This window comes from Pocillopora damicornis, chromosome 10 (genome assembly GCF_964200805.1).
Source record: "Pocillopora damicornis chromosome 10, jaPocDami1.2, whole genome shotgun sequence".
NCBI lineage: Eukaryota > Metazoa > Cnidaria > Anthozoa > Scleractinia > Pocilloporidae > Pocillopora > Pocillopora damicornis.
Genome location: NC_142679.1, coordinates 8,755,007 through 8,769,567, shown reverse-complemented (window position 1 = coordinate 8,769,567; position 14,561 = coordinate 8,755,007). Strand labels below are relative to the sequence as shown.

The following is a 14,561-nucleotide window of genomic DNA, read 5'->3' as shown; positions in this document are numbered from 1 at the left end:
ACTCCTACAAAGCATAACTTTATATATTTTGATAGCTTCTTCCAGACCATCTGTTCGAATGATTTATTTGGCTTATAGAACATCATAGATCTTATAAGATGACCCGTAGGCGGTTCGGCACCCTAGTTCCGACTTTGAAATTGATCATCTTGACTCCTGACTTTAAAATTAATCATTTTACTTCAAAAGTTTATCATCTCGAGTCCAAATCTACTCATTAATACAGGGTGAATAACCAGTTGAAAGCTGAGTTTTAGGACGACTTTAAAAAGGAAATTATGTTCTAAGGATCAAACTACTCAACTCACATTATTTATTTAAAGAACGTCGGCATACGGAAGAAAAATTATTTAGAAAACAGTCAAACCCTGTAATGGATGGATTTCATGTTTCACTCGTAAATACGGATACCTTTCGGAAAAAGCGATTTGCTGAGGTGGACAAAAAACACATTTTTCTCCCAAGACTCCTTTTATTGTTATTTCTTCAATCTACATTTCCTTGGGAAAACCGTCAAAGGAAATCAAAGGGGCAGGTATAACAGTATAATCCGTTTATTTACATAACCGACAATAACAAGCACGTCTATACTGTTTTACCTCCGTAGTCTCAATATTTAGATCAGTATTTGTCGTTCTACATAGATGAATTTTTCTCAATTTAAAATTGAGTTTTCTATGCAATTTACATACGTCACAATGACAAAAGACAATAAAAGGTGCCTTGTATTGAATAATTTATATTTACACTGGTATTTTAACAGTTAGTGTTTAAGACGACCACGGCTATCACATGAAGAGCCCAAGAAATTGTTGCTTTTTTATGTCTTCACGCTGGTTAAAACGAGTTGCTTCAAGTATTTTTCTCCTTGGTTTGGTGGTGGCCATCGTTATTTTATTGCTACCTGGAGAATACGAAAGACATCGCATTCAGAAAATATTAAATAAGACTTTTAATAATACTATGAACAGCGAACCTCAACGACTAAACGTATCTGTGACCGGAAAGGGAATGCTCAGTAATACAGCACCTTTATGATATGATTCCGCTGTATACCAAATGGCGACGCCTACATGTCTAAACAACCGGCTGAGCGGAGAGATCTATCTTAAAAAGAAAAACATTACAAAAGCGGGAAGCAACAACATGTCGACATGCGGCGTTGAAACGTCTCCTGCCTTGATGAAGGAGCTCTACATCTTCTCTCACTTGAAACAAGGGATATCACCCACCGATGGAAGATGTAACATATTCAGCTCACGAAACAATACACAGGACAAAGTGAGAGTCACTTATAGACTTCTTACCCGTAAGCACCACTGAGTGGATTTGAAAATGCAAATAAAAAAGGAAACAGATAGATCATAACAATGCGCGGCTGCGCCATGCAACATTAGTTGTTCTTTGATGAGGCTTTTGAATATCTATGCTAATTTTATGTTCGGCTTTTAAAATGCAATTTACATTTCCTAAAATAACCACTAAAGACAACTGTAAGGTACGGATCCGAAGATATATCCGTACGGTCATAAGGGTAACAGTCCACCGACATTGCAGCTAGTGGCTTTTTTTAACACAGGCTGAACATCAACATATTTTCAATGATCAGTTGAAAGGTTACTCTGGTCAGAAAAAGCTTCATTCATTGACATACGGCCCTGTGTTTCTCATTAAAGCGGTAAAATTCATGAATGCGATTCAAATTTATCCGATAAACCACCAACAAAAGGGATTAGCGTGTTCCAGAACGCCTAAAGAGCGACTGCAAATAAATTGAGGAAGCAAGCAGGTATCGGGGTACCGCTTCACTTTTAAATTAAACTTCTTTTTTCCTTCTCCATTTTTCATCTTTCTGGGCTGCTGTTAGATAAATTTGGGCTTATTTAAATAAATTAACCCCTATAAAGTAAGCTAGGAGCGTACAATACAATGCAAAAAGACATGGTGTTAACTGTACACATTTGTTCTGGTTATCTACGTGGAGATTGACGAACTGGAGTAAGTCAAATCCATAGTACTCAGAGCGAAAAAAACGCAGAATTCATTGGTTGAGGGCACGCAAAAAAATCCACTATGGTAATGGTAACCCTGTCTGTCGGTTTTCGATCGTGTGTCATGACCATGCGCTACAGAGTATAGTTCAGTAGCAGCGAAAAGCGGCTTAAACCACTCGGTAACAAATACTCTTTTGTCTCTTTCATCTCGGTGGTAATTAAGTTTTTTTTGCTCTGAAAAGCCACTCTAAGAACTTCATTCCCAAAATAAAACGCTTTTCGTCCTCAACAGTTATCCACCATCCTTTCCTTTCTTAAAAGGAAATTGTTGGTTGTCCGCTCAAAATCAGTTGTTGGCAGGTATCTTCCAACAGCATATCTTCTTCAAAAAGCGCCAAATATATCGTCTAAAGCTTCGATCTTGTGCTGCGTATATCACTGGATTACACGCAGCATTTAGAACTAGCATCAAGTGGGCGACTGATTTGAAGAGTGGTGACCAAGAGCCTGTGTCCACAGCCACAGACTTACCGGCGAAACATTCGACAAAGAAATAAACGTCGAGTGGAAGACACAAGATAACGTTTACAATAGTAATGGAAAGGACAACTTTGGTCAACTTCTTCCTCTGAAGCATTAAGGAACGCTCAGAAATATTTACGGTTTGTATGTTTCCACCCCATAGGCGATAAACCACCCGGGAATAGAGGCAGGCCTCGACTCCAAGTGGCACCAAACCGAGGACGATACACCAGATGAACACGTCAATTTTCCGAAGAGTATCAGACCAGTTGTAGGAGCAAATTTTCTTCTCCTCGTTAAAATTAACAACCCAGAGCGGAATCAGCTCCAGGCTGAATGCAGCAACCCAAGAGACAGCCACCACCAAACGGAGTCTCTTAGCGTTTATTCGTCCGCGAGAGCTGAGCGGATGAATCACGGCAAAATATCTTTCCCAGGCAATGAACACCAAAATTAATATCGATGCTACCGCTGCTAAGTAAATGAAATTTCCGTTAGTTAATGTCTTGCACAAGATATCTCCAGCCAATCCACTGGGATGTGTATAAAGACCAGCGTGAAATGTCCTTGGAAAAGAGAATAAACCAACGAAAAAATCAGCAATGGCGAGATTGGCTAACAAGCAGTTCATAGAAGTCTGCAATCTGCGGTGACACGAGACAACTGCGATAACCAGTGTGTTACCAAACAGGCTTAATGCTATCGACACACCGAATAAGACTTGGAGGACGAGTGTTGTCGCCAATGGCATCTTTATCTTTGCTGTTTCACTTACGATTTACCATCAAACTTCCAATAAACAAGATATTCCGTCGTGTGGCTGTTTTTTGAACTATAGCCCGCCCGACTCTTTCTTTCACGTGCCCATTACTGTTTTGTCTACATACTTAAAAAAAAACCTGCTCAATTGATTGGTGCCGTGTTATCATATTGAAAACATCTCGATAAAACAAAAGCATGGTAAATAGAAATATCTCATTAAGTTAAAACATACACTTCCTAATTCAAAGGTAGTCAAAAGCTGACAAAGATTGCTACAGCCCGGCGGGGTTCTCAACATAATGTATTATCTTATTACTGATGTACATCATACTTTCAAAAAATAATTGCCACCTTATTTCTCCATTTTTTTTTGAGTGGGCCCCGAAAATTCACAGATAAAAGTAAAAAAAAAAACTTTCTACCCGTGAAAGAGATGAAGAAGGCTCTTTAAACTAAACAGATTCGTTTGGGCGTTGGATAATTTGCACAGAAACGATAAATGACCACTAATGGAAAAGTTACTATTCACTTGAGTTAAGAAAAATTGACAAGTTTAATCTTATGGTGATTTCAGCATTTCAAATTGCGCACCGGAAATGAATGAAGAACTTAAAAAGTAAAGGTACTGTGTAGAAGAAAATGTGTTGGGTTTTTTTTTTTGGTGAATTCTGTAGATTTTCCTTGATTTGCAAAAACAAGTCCTTGAAAAAAAGAGAAGTTTCCACTTAATAAACGTCGCAGAATTTTGCTACCTTGATCGGATAAAATGTTGTCATTTCTAAAAACGCACACCTGAAAATTTGTTTCACCGAAACCCAAAAAAATCCCCAATTCTCGAACTAAGATTAAAAAAAAAAAAACTAAAAACAAAAATCTAACAAGATCTTTGGTAATGTCACAAATCATTCGCGAAAGCATTTTAATATTTTGTTCATAAAATTCTTATAAATGGTACTTTAAAATATTTATAGTTAGATGTTAACCTCAAGCATTACTCTCAGTACGTGTTTAACGACCAATAAGCTGCAGTAAAGACTAAATTTGAAAATCACTTATCTGCAATGTGGTATAAAAACACATAAAAAATGCATATTCACTTTCTCAAAAAAATAAATTATTCTCCTTTTCGCCCATTTTAAATACTTGAATCATCCAAACTATTAATTTTCCTTATGCGTTCATGTGTTTCCACGCAGAATGGAATCCATGTTAGGCGCTACTCCTAAGGGCGCCCACTTACCAGAGTTGCAAAATTACGATCATTATACAATCAGCCCGTGAATAAAAAACCTATCAAGCGACTGAAGCTTCCTTTATCCGTGCCGATAGGAGTTTTTCTATTGTTTATACTCCTGTGAAGCGACCATAAAGCATATCATGCACGTTTTAAATTTGTATGCTGTTTTGAAAACATCACTGATTTCATACCTCGATACAAAACACATATTAATCAGCTCACTAATGGTGTTGCGAGGTTTTTAGGACCTACGTGCTTACATTCAACATACAAAGTACCTTGTTTAGCCCGCACCTTTCATCAATTTTGTGACCAGTCATTCTTACATTTGGAAAATTAAGTGACCACAAGCATTTGTGTCGGGGCAGTTCATAAAACAGAGTGATGTAACTCTATTCCCACCTGACTGTGATAAGTTCAGGTCCACTCATGCAAGCACACTACCGGTCGTTTAGTATTCACTCAACGAAATGCTTCCCCTAACCATTACGAATATAACACCTTTTAACCTTACATTTTAGTGTGAGTGAGAAAACACTACTACAAATCAGACCTTCGCAATTTTAGTTAAGAATCCCTCTTGTCAAAACGGACGAATCATATAATCCATTACGCGTGATTACCTATGGAAGTGAAGTAAGACGATGTGTTTACTAACATCATTATGATTTATAATCATCAATACTTAAATTTTCCTTCCACAGTCGTTTCTTAGACCCGACAGCTTGTAGCTTTAAATCACTACCAAAGAGACTAAGTTCTTGCCATTCTTTATAATCCATGTGCTAAACCGTCAGCTCTAGGATCAGAACCAGACCAATAAACATCCCGTTTAAGTCCATTTTTGCAAGGTGCTTTCTTTCGAGTAATTATTTGACCCCGTCCAAAAACACTCCTGTTGTGGCCACACACCGGGTATGCGACTTTGTGTCCGAGTTCCTTTAGTTCACTGGCGACTCTTCCGGAAATGCCTTCCTCAAGGAAAACGGACCCAAGGCCTTGGCCATCACTCTGGATACAAAATCTCGGCATATCCAAAGCTTGTTGAGGGTCCATCCCAAAGTCGATCATATTAAGCAGTACCTGAAACAAGGACACAGCTAAGGTTCACACCTTGCCTTTGCAGAAAAGGAAAGGAAAGGATAGAGGAACATTTATTAATCTGTATTATCATATGACCGTGTGGCCTCGCGCGCTTTTGTTGAAAAACTATATGTAAATATACCCGTGTGAAGGCCATATGCAATAATTTCAGAGGGGCCAGAATAAACCTTCTGACCCCGAAAAATGTGAACTGACAGACGAAGGAAAGAAAATGAATGAGCAGCGGTCATATGATAAACTTCTTATTGACTGAGATCGGTGAGGACGGACGGGAAAATATTTGACTCAGGTTATGACATAGGTCCCTGGCTGCACTCGATCATTACTTCTTGTCCTTCAGCCACGCATTTCTCCATCCGGTCCTTCCACTCAGTCAATGAGTACACACCATGCTTGCATCCACCCCCATCTCACCTGCACATGTCCTTGCGGCTGCATAAAGCCTCCCATAACACCAAAACACGCGAACAATTCCCCAGTCTCCTCATGTGTACTCATACCAGGTATGATGGTGTGGTATGGCCTCTTCATTGGCTCTAGGAAATTTGGATGTTCAGGACGAAGCGAAAAATTACTTCCACGATTCTGGAAAAGATATTACAGTCAGGAAGTACATTAATTTTACGTTTTATTCTCACAAATTAGGACTGAAGTGTGAAGTTTGAACTTTCTCTACCATCCAAGAATATGATACATCAGCATACAATACCTAACAGGTAAGATAGTTATTCTAAGCTATTAAAGGAACTTATATTTACAGGTTACCAACCACTTTTGAGTACTCAAAGGCATTCAGCAGCAAAATTTCATCACCGCTTGTCCATTTGGAATATATCAGACATTACCGAACAGCTCTACACACAAATGTCAATACAAGTCAAGAAATAGACGAACATTGTAAGCGTAATGTACTTACGTGAAGAGTGAATCCGCAACCCTCAGGAACCAGGCCCGTACCAAAGCTATGGTAATTACTGTTGATAAAGGAGCAGGCATTACCCTGAGCGTCAACAACACTAAAATATACAGTGTCACTGCCACTGAATGGTGAACCACGCTCATAGCTTCCCAACGCTCTGTAAAACAAGTAGAGAAAATAAACTTAGCATCACTAACAAGTGTAGCAGGAGTGAAAAAAATTGAAATGAACCTATGGGCCTGCATTTTTAATGGCAGGGAGTGGTGAGGAGTAGGCAAAGCTTTGAGGTAGATACAAGAGTCACCTCTGATACGATCTGAACTTCTAAAACATGGCCCCAAATACGCCGAGCAACACGCGTAACCAAAAAGTTTCGGATTACACCCGTTCCTATCAGCGTTTCCGAGTATATTTGCAAATTAAGTTAAATTTTCACCTACAGGAAAAACAAGGTTTCCTCTGCATAACCCACTGTGCAATGGTATACACTATATCCCATACAAGATCCGATCCTTAAAAATGGTTAGATTTTAGAAGCCTAAAAGAGAATAGAAAAACCATTTCTTGCAAAAAATATCCCACTACCAGTGTTTAGGTTAAATGTATTACTCGAAAAGCGAAAAAGCGAAAAAGAAAAAAAAAAGGGAAAACTGGCAAACAATAAGAATACTGACCTATGGGCATTGATAAGGGCTCGACGTTTTGCTGCATATTCTTTACACAATAATCCACTAACGGGTACTTTGACTTTATTTGGGTCGGCGTTATACCACAGAGTATCCGCAAAACTTAACGACAAAGCTTCAATTAAGGTGTGGAGATATTCACTAGAGTTATGGGTCATCCCTGGATTGGAAAAACGAGTTTCAATTGTTTAACAAATTTTAAATTCATTTCATCATTGGACAATTATTCTAATAACGCAATATTGTTTTGAATGAATACACTATTACTCCTAATGCCACTTGTTTTACTGCGGTCAGTTGCTGCAACAGTTAAGTAATTTTACTACCTTTAACACTGCCACCACTGCTGTCACCACCGTGATTGCGGTGAGCATTTCTACTATCGCTACTGTTTGACCATTTACACCCTAACACCAGTATGCAGATTCCCCCTTCTTTTTCTCTTTACATTTCCTAGGATGCTGACCAGGAGAATTTGTTCAATAATCGAGAACTGCTTTAATTGGTGATCATTTCCTTGATTCTTATTCAGGGGTGTTATTGTGAGGAGACATTAGGTGCTAGTTACTTTAAGGAGTCAAAGGGTTACGCTTCTGCCACTACAACTGTTGCTACTAACCGATACAGCTACTGCTAATATTACTCCTGTTTCTACTACTACCGCAACTGATGTTAGTGCTCTTGCTTCTACTTCTGTTACTGGAAACTGCCACAAGTTTAATAGTTAATGTTTAAAGTTCAAATCAAAGAAATCATTATTCTCAAGTATTAAACGTTCTGAACATTTGTGGCACGTTGATCAGGGTGAACAAACCATCCAGTGGAAAGTGGAATATTTGCATGGGTAAAATGTTCTCACGTTTAGCCGTCCGTTGAATTACGGCATAATGTTTTACCCCTTTGAAACAACACTTTTCCTTTCTTCGTGAAAATCGAAGTCTTTCTGGTGCTATCATTTATGAGACATTTCCACGCTTTCTACCAAGACATTGCTGCTTTCAAGTCACCCTATCAGTGGGTCTATAAAAAAGGTCTTAATTTAAGAAACTGATACGGAACTAACTCCTAAAGGATCCCTTTTTTGCGGAAACGCTATTTTGGAAAACACAAAATACTTTGGAAAGTGTTGTTAACAGCACTGCTACAACCAAGCACTACTGAAACAAATCCTGTGGTAAAATATCTGTACTTCCTCAAGTGTGAGATTTTTGTTCCTGCTGCTATAAGTTTTCATTATTTCTAACCTTGGATGTCATATCCCTCTAGTATGTTCAATGCCAGTAGTGCAGTGATTCCCTGTCCATTTGGAGGCATTTCCCAAACATTTATCCCACGGTAAGAAGTCTTTATTGGTTCATCAAAAGTGCTGTAATGTTGCTGCAAGTCTTCAAGGGATAACAATCCACCATGCTCTTGTACAACATCAACTATTGCCTTGGCTATACGTCCTTTGTAGAAAGCATCTTTCCCTTTTGAAGCCAAGTCCTACAAAACATCAATTTGCAATGGTCACCCAGTCTACAGCAGCAGAAGAAACTGAATCTACTCATTAAGAGCAAATAAACCAAGTCATTCCTCTCATAAAGGAAAACCACTGGGATAGCACAGGTCAACTTGAAATAAATATTTATTTAGATGTCATTTTCTTTGATTGACATTCCAGGGTTTCCACCCTTTCTGTCCAATTCCCGCATGGCCAGGCTGAGTTACATGCACATAACTGAATGCTTAGCACCCCTTCCAAAAGTTTAATTCTTGTTTCTGTAGCCAGCTAAAATGATTTTACAGTGTTAGCTCCCTTGCAGCTTTCCCACCTCTACCATCTGCACAGTACATCTGTACTTATTAAAGGAACAAATTATATGAAGTCAGTGTGCAAATTTTGAAGGCACAAAGTGGTTTTTTTGGGGTTTTTTTTGTTGTACTATTTCCTCTATTTCAACCATCACAACATTTGAGTAATCATAACAAGATTACGACAATGGAGAAGGGCATAATACAGCAAGCTAATTAGATGCCCCTCATGCTAAATTACATTTTTTCATACAGTAAAACATCATTGCTATGATTGGTTAATTATGAGAGCTGTACTTCAATGTTTGGCCCACTAAACTTAGAAGTTTGTTTGACTTGAAGTCTTCCCTCTCTGTTTGAATCCAAAGAAATAATAAATATCCAACTAACCTAGTTTTGATGGTCCACATTGTAGGTTTTGAAATGTTGTTTTTTCTGCTTGATCCATGACTTACAATATGGACCAAAAACTCAGTTAGTAAGTGGTATTTTTGTTAACAGCAATATAGGAAAGGATTAGCTTTTCAAAAATTGAGAAGTAGTTCTTTTAGTTAATAGGGTTTGTGTGAAAAGGTTACCTCAAATGTTGCAGCTAAATGTGGCATCACCATGACATCACCTGCTTTGGGAGGATGTCCATTTAACAACATGTCACATCCATGTTTATTTGTTGGAACTTGAAGACATGACCCACATTTATCCCAAAAATAGGCAGCAACTGGGTGAACAGGGAATCCTTCCTTTGCTAAGTCAATTGCTGGTTGTAAGATATTTTTCAAAGATAACTGAAAACAACAATAAAGAAAACTAAATTGTGAGTTCAGTTGCAAATAAACAGCTAAATTGCATAGGGGTTCACTATTCTTCTAAAGCCTGGATTTACCTTTAAGGAAATGCAACACAAATTCACATGTGAATCGATCAATCGCTCTGATGAAGGGCTAATGCTCGAAATGTCAGCTTTTTTACCCTTTACGGTGGCTAATTTATGTTTTCAATTCAGTTGTTAACACTAAATTACCTGCTATACTCTCCGATGCAGCACCACAGTTTCTTTAAAAACTTACCCTTTATGAATTAATTCAAGTCTTCATGATACTGCATAGGATGCCAGGTTTTGGAAAATGCATCAGTTCTTCAAATTAATTTGATACCTTCCCAGTCTTTGCCTGACATGATGAGATACTAGATACATAATTTTTCAATGATGGAGAAACAACAAAAGATAAATTTCAGTCTAGCTGAAGGTGTTTCTCAGCTGCTTGTTCACCAGTTTTGAACTTTTCTTGAATTACTGTGCCAGCTAATCAAAAATGCTAAAAGTAATCAATCTAATAATCTGATGGCTTGTTTTTGAGTGAAAAGGGACACCTAATAGGTCATTACAATTACAAGTACCTCTCCACTACCAAACTGTTCCACTGTATCGCACCAAGCAGCAGCAGCCCCAGGGACAGTGATACAGTGGGCAGATGTGTAAGGCAAGTGATCATCACCAGGCTTTATGACACCTGCTCTTTTCAGGCAATCTAATGTTAAGTTGGATGATGCTCGTCCACTTAAAAAAATGGAACACACCAAAAAGACAGAATTATGAATAAAAAGGAAAATTTATCAACTATGGTAAAAATATCACCCTCTTTACTTTCTCATACATAATAGAGACTAGATCCCATACATGATGATAAAGTATTAACTGGCTGCAGTTTTGTAGCCTAGCAAAAAAAACACTTGAGCAAAATAATGGAATTTTAAATGCCCATATTTGGTTATGTAAATTACTATAAATAAAAGTGAGGCAGGTCGAGTTGTTAGAGTTAAGGAAAGGAGGATGCAGACTCAAAGGGAAACTCCTGCTGTTTTTTCTCTCTAAAATAGTACCTCATTTTCAGGAAACAAAACTGTAACATTATACAGCAAAACTGGACGGGATTTTCTCGTTGATACCGAAATTGATGTGCAAGCTACAATCTGCCTCCTTCATCATCACCCTTTGACATATGAAAGTAAGATTGGATGACCACACAAACACTTCAGATCACTTCCAGAAAGTGCCCTATTTTTCCCGTGTCTCTCGTACGCATGTTAAAAGCACATTTTCAGGGGGTAGGTCAAATGGGGCAGATTAGGTAGTGGGCCTGACGGAAAAGGAACAAATTTCCAATTGGTCATCTCTCGAGTTTGACACCTGACCCTCTCAAATATTTTTGGGAGCATCTACGCAACCATAGCGATAACTTCAACCGTAGCCTGTTTTGGCGACGACTCGAACAGAATATAGACAGCACCTAGTCAAAACAGATCATATGATTTGCCAGTGCATAGCAGTTACTTGCCCTACTCTTCACATCTGAAACAAACTTTTGGATCTTGACTTCCCCTGGTCTAATAGTCTATAGGAAAGTTCTGAATATGAATTACTATAAACATCAATACCTTCCATTGATTCCTTTGACAATCTTTTTTTGCGCGTCATAAAATAAACAGAACGCATCTCCTCCTATCCCGGTACTGCAAGGTTCCGTCACATTCAAACAGGCGGCAACGGCGACTGCTGCGTCGGCTGCATTTCCACCAGCTCGTAAAATTTTTAATCCTGCGTCCGTTGCTAGTGGTTGACTTGAAGCTACCGCTCCACGAAGGGAAAGAACAGGAGATCGACGAGAAATGAAAGGAAACGAAGATTCCCCGGAATCTGCCGCCATGTTTTTTAATCACCCCTACCCAGGGTTACTCCTCAAACTGTGACCGGGTGCCCTGGGTAAGAGGAGCACCAAAGGCATAAATCAAATGTAAGAGGAAATAAAGTAATTATTCAAACCTTGCATCCTTCCGTATTACCTTTAGAAGTGCAGTTACCTACACCACCTTTTCTGACGAGGTTTTTATGCTTTTCAAAGGCCTACAGAAGGGTTCGGTACAGTCAAAGATTAACGTTAAAATATAACGTTGGGATAAGTTAGTGCCGGTTCAGTACGCAATTTTGCTGTTGAGAAACGTGGTTTTAATTACCAGCCTTTTAATTTTTAGTGTCTACAGTGACTGGTGATTTGAAAGACGGATTTTTTTGTAGAGTTTTGCGGCTTTCCGAACTGCCTAGATGAAGGAAAATTTGAAATCAGCGGGCTGTGCAGTGAACTACGACCCGCTAAACTGACCAAATATAGTTCACGCACCAGATTAGAACTATGATAATGTCTCTCAACAAAAGAGCTACCATGCATATGGTGAGTGCATTCGTCACGCTTTGGCGGACACAACCTCATGGTTTCCATGTGGTTCTTCGAGAGACTACTCCGGAGGTCCTTGTTACGGCAAGTAAAGCCTAGACTTGAAATAAAGCACATCTTTCTCGCGTTATCATTTGCAATGGTTTATGGAATGTGTCCTGTAGGAACAAGTGACACAACGTTCATACGATTGAAAGGAAACTAAAGATTTTAACAAGTAACTTGGTCGAACCCTAATTTGATAAAATGATGTGTGTAATTACTAACAAGTTTATCATCCAAGACTGATAAGTCTGACGCCGAATAATGCAGCCTGTGTTTGGAGTGAGCGTTATCTACTCTGCAATCATAATCCGAAGGTATCGTCTGCCCAATTTCGGTCGAAACCATCAGGTAAGCAGGGTTGTCAATCCTTATATAGGTCATCAATTCAGCCAACCGGACCAAGTTTCTTCACCGGAATTTTTTACCGGCGAACAGAGTTACGTCCAGATTAGTCTGCTTTGAAATAATAATACATTACATACTTCATACGAGATGATATTATGTATTTAGAGCTGGTTGTTTCCGCTCAGAGTCTCACTACAAGTACGAAGTATTAGAATAGGAACTGAAAACAGACACTCAAAAATCATAACATTTTATGCGACCGTTCTTAGTTCAAAATGGTGGTCTCTCTAATTATCTTGCGATTTTCTTACATTGAAGCAAATCTGAGTTGTTTTGCCGGTCAAGTTTACAATTTCTTTCTTGACTAAAACCGAAATGTTTCATGAAATCAGTCAGCTAATAATAATTGTAGGAAACGTCTGCGTTTGCAGCTTATTTGGTTCAGAGTTTCTTCAATGCTTTCTAAAGAGTTCCATCTTTGATGCTCATCTATGAATCAAAATTTGCAAATAAGCTCGATTTATTATACAGGCAGACCATCCAAACTGAGAACTATGGTACTCAAACCGTTTGAGTACCATAATAGAAGCAAGACTCGATTTTGTATGAAAGCTGAAATTGCCATCCAGTACCGAGGAAGCAAACTGAAGAACTGTATTGAAGTAAACTGCAAATTTTGCTCATAGAATATTCTGCAAACGAAATATCTTACCTCTACAAGAAAAAGAACATAAGTGAACATACACAATACATCCCTGAAAATCAGGCATAATCAGGCAGAATGACAAATGAACTGTACGTTCTTCTCAGAAGCAAATGATATTGCAAGTTTCGCTTATATAGATGAGCAAAGTCGGTTATCTAAACCACCTAAGATACTTGTTCAGAGTCAAAGTTAGCGCAAGTGTGTTTTCACGGAGTTGAGAGTTGTAACTATCACTTAAGCTAGCCCAGCTATAACTGAATTTCAATGATTATAGGTAATTTCATCATAACTTATCACGCTGCATAATGAAAAATGAACAGTACATTCTTCTCAGAAGCAAATGATACTCCAAATTGTTCTTATAAAATATTCTGCAACGAAATATCTTACCTCTACAGGACAAAGAACATAAGTGAGCATATACGATACATCCCTGAAAATCAGGTGCCTTGCTGTAGATGGTTGGTGAAGGTATTCCACCAATAAGCCTTACATTTCGTGAAATCACAGTTCGCTACAAGTAAGGTTTAATCGTGCATCAACTGTATTTGGTAAGAAGTAGTTTAGGAAGCGCGCAACAGCTATAGGTTGATAACATTTCTGACGAGCTTTGACAACCAAAGAGTTGCTTAACATTTAGCTTCGAGTTGATCGAAAATTTACGCTTAAGATTTCAATCCTAAAAAATATTATGAACAGGAGTATTCAATCAACTTTGTCGCAAAACACAAAAGCATAAACAATTCAAAATCAAAACCATCGTGAGGTTGAATTGCACGAAATGCAGCAAGGAACCTTCGTATTTGGAATAGGTCGGCTCTCTAAGCACTTCACTTACACATAACAATAAAAAATCCTCAAATAGATTTCTCATATCGCTTTATGAGATTTCTTTCTAACTGTCAACATTTGCTAATTTATCGACTTTGATTGTTCTGAGTGTTGCTGACTATTAAGCTGTTTCGAGTTAAAAGGATGCAACTTTTAAATACATTGAGTTTTAATGAGATATATTCCCGTAACGTTTTAAAAGTTCAGTGCCTCATACAGAACGAATAAACAAACTATAGTCTTAAATTCTTTCAGTTATATCCAGTTCACAATCTCAGTTGTTTTCATCTGTCTTAAAAGTTATTTCCAGTTATCTGAAAGAGCAAAACGTGATGACATTTTAATTACATCCTTTCTTTCTGCTATCCTGAAACTTCAAAAGACTG

The 14,561-nt window shown here is 38.2% G+C and overlaps 2 protein-coding genes across 2 annotated transcripts; both read right to left on the bottom strand.

The window, feature by feature from the left end:
• Nucleotides 1–538: 538 nt before the first annotated feature.
• LOC113677606 (pyroglutamylated RF-amide peptide receptor-like) lies at nt 539–3,389 on the bottom strand. The gene has a single exon (XM_089185822.1). It carries the CDS (start codon nt 3,265–3,267, stop codon nt 2,341–2,343), a length of 927 nt encoding a protein of 308 aa, XP_089041948.1. The 5' UTR covers nt 3,268–3,389; the 3' UTR covers nt 539–2,340.
• A 779-nt stretch (nt 3,390–4,168) lies between these two features.
• Nucleotides 4,169–11,776, bottom strand: LOC113677610 (uncharacterized). Its single transcript, XM_089185821.1, has 8 exons — nt 11,455–11,776; nt 10,417–10,576; nt 9,597–9,803; nt 8,469–8,709; nt 7,213–7,384; nt 6,536–6,695; nt 6,034–6,204; nt 4,169–5,598 (listed from the first exon to the last, which is right to left on the bottom strand). Exons 1-8 carry the CDS (start codon nt 11,721–11,723, stop codon nt 5,287–5,289), a joined length of 1,692 nt encoding a protein of 563 aa, XP_089041947.1. The 5' UTR covers nt 11,724–11,776; the 3' UTR covers nt 4,169–5,286.
• Between the last annotated feature and the right edge of the window lie 2,785 nt (nt 11,777–14,561).

Excerpts from the sequence above, each read along its gene's own strand:
- LOC113677610 (XM_089185821.1), bottom strand. The coding sequence starts at position 11,723 with ATGGCGGCAGATTCCGGGGAATCTTCGTTTCCTTTCATTTCTCGTCGA. Across the intron at positions 9,804-10,416 it reads AACAGTTTGGTAGTGGAGAG|TTATCTTTGAAAAATATCTT; the intron begins GTACTTGTAATT and ends TGTTGTTTTCAG. Across the intron at positions 6,696-7,212 it reads GCCCTTATCAATGCCCATAG|AGCGTTGGGAAGCTATGAGC; the intron begins GTCAGTATTCTT and ends CTTGTTTTACAG.
- LOC113677606 (XM_089185822.1), bottom strand. The coding sequence starts at position 3,267 with ATGCCATTGGCGACAACACTCGTCCTCCAAGTCTTATTCGGTGTGTCG.